Below are 2,001 nucleotides of genomic sequence, written 5' to 3'. Positions count from 1 at the left end.
AGGCCGACGTCGGTAAGGCCACAAAAACATTCAGCACGGATATGCCAACCGAGAAGATGGACAGCCGCCTCGCCCACTTGCTCGAGGCCAATCAGTCTCTACTGACATGATGGGACAGCCAGCGCCTCAACCGCAGGCTCCGCAAACGCATTGCAGAACTGAACAAGACCATAACGGAACACTGCAGCACGCTATCCAAACAGCAATGGGACGAGGTGTGTAACTCGGTCGACGGAAAGGTGCGCAACGGGAAGACTTGGAACCTCCTCAAACACCTGCTCGACGACAACACCCGCACGAACCTGCGTCACTCGCTCACCAATGTCCTTCACCAGGCCAAAGGCACCGCTTCGCCGGATGACGTCGTCAAGACCCTTGTGCATAAGTACCTGCTGATACCCACAGGCCCGCCGACCCTACATCCCTATTACTCATGTACGGACAGCGCCCTCCTCGACGCAGAATTTTCCGTCAAAGAGGTGCGCCGGGCTCTAACCGAAATAAACGGCCGTTCCGTCCCGGGCCCCGATGGCATAAACAACAAGCTCCTGTGAAACTTAGACGACCCCTCGGTCGTGTACCTCACGGGGGCCACCAACGACGTGTGGCGGCCTGGAAACTCGCCCAGATGATCCTCGTTCCAAAACCGGGCAAGGCGCCTGGCGTCGATAACCTTCCCCACATCTCGCTCACGTCCTCGTGCGTGGTTAAGGTGGCCGAGCATGTCGTACACAAGAGAGTCGTTCGGTATCTCGAAGACCAGGACTGTTTCACACACCACATGATCGGCTTCCGAACCGGGCTCTCGACGCAGGATACGATGCATCTCCTGAAACACCAGATCATAGACGCCGGGGCCACGTGGGGCACCCGCGCCATACTTGACCTCGATGAGAAGGCGTTCGACAACATCGAGGACTTAGCAATACTTAAGGTGGTCGTGGACCTAGGGCTCGGGCGCTGGTTCTACGAGTTCGTCCGCTCCTTCCTAACTCGTCGCAAGGCCGTGCTCCGTGCCGGAGACCTCACGTCGGAAGAAGTCGAGCTCGGATAGCGTGGCTCCCCCCAGGGCTCCGTCCTCTCGCCGACGCCGTTCAACCTAGTGATGACTGGGATCTCCGAACGCCTCTTGAAGATACAAGGCCTTAACCATACGCTATACGCGGACGGCATCACCATCTGGTGCTCCGCGGGGTGGGACGGCTTTATCGAGTCCGCTCTGCAGGAGGCACTCGAAACCGCCGAATCCTACCTCGACCACAAGGGCCTCAAGTGTTCCTCCGCCAAATCGGAGCTCTTGTTGTACTGCCCAAAACGGCATAACAAAAGGCTTAAGGAGTGGAAACCACCGACCAAGCGCAACATCACCGTCCGCACCAGAGACGGTCGCCCAATCCCCAGGGTCGACACCATCCGAGTACTGGGAATCATTATCGAGGCGGGCGGATGAAACATCCAAATGGTCCATAAGCTGACGGCAAAGATGGACAACGCAATACGACTCGTACGCAGAGTGGCCAACCGTTACCACAGCCTCAAAGAAGACAATCTGCTTCATCTCGTACACGCGTTCGTCCTATGTCATTTTACCTACGTCGCAGTAATGCACAAGTGGAAATAATCAGAACGTGAAAAGCTCAATACACTCATCCGAAAGGTAGTGAAGCAGGCCCTTGAGCTCCTGATCACCACGCCGACGTATCGACTCCTCGAGCTCGTGGTGCACAATACGCTCGAAGAGATCGCTGAGGCTCAGGAGAGAGCGCAGATGATACGACTGACGATGACCAAGACCGGCCGTTACATCTTGCGTGAGCTCGGCTACTTCCCACCGAACATCCAGGATCCACCGGAGTTTACGCCGGTTCCCCCCGAGCTCTGCGACCTGATCACGATCGCACCCATTCTGCGAAACATACATCCAGAACACAATCGAGGCAGGCGCCTAGCCCGGGCCACCGCATTCCTCAAACGCATAAACAAGAAAGCTGACGACGTCGC

At 56.9% G+C, this 2,001-nt stretch overlaps 1 protein-coding gene across 1 annotated transcript; it reads left to right on the top strand.

The window, feature by feature from the left end:
- The first annotated feature begins 628 nt into the window (after window positions 1–628).
- Window positions 629–1,054, top strand: LOC142574970 (uncharacterized). Its single transcript, XM_075683947.1, has one exon. The coding sequence runs from the start codon at window positions 629–631 to the stop codon at window positions 1,052–1,054; it is 426 nt and encodes a 141-aa protein (XP_075540062.1).
- Window positions 1,055–2,001: the final 947 nt, after the last annotated feature.

Source organism: Dermacentor variabilis, chromosome 3, assembly GCF_050947875.1.
Source record: "Dermacentor variabilis isolate Ectoservices chromosome 3, ASM5094787v1, whole genome shotgun sequence".
Classification (NCBI taxonomy): Eukaryota; Metazoa; Arthropoda; class Arachnida; order Ixodida; family Ixodidae; genus Dermacentor; species Dermacentor variabilis.
This window is presented reverse-complemented; position numbering and strand designations above follow the sequence as displayed.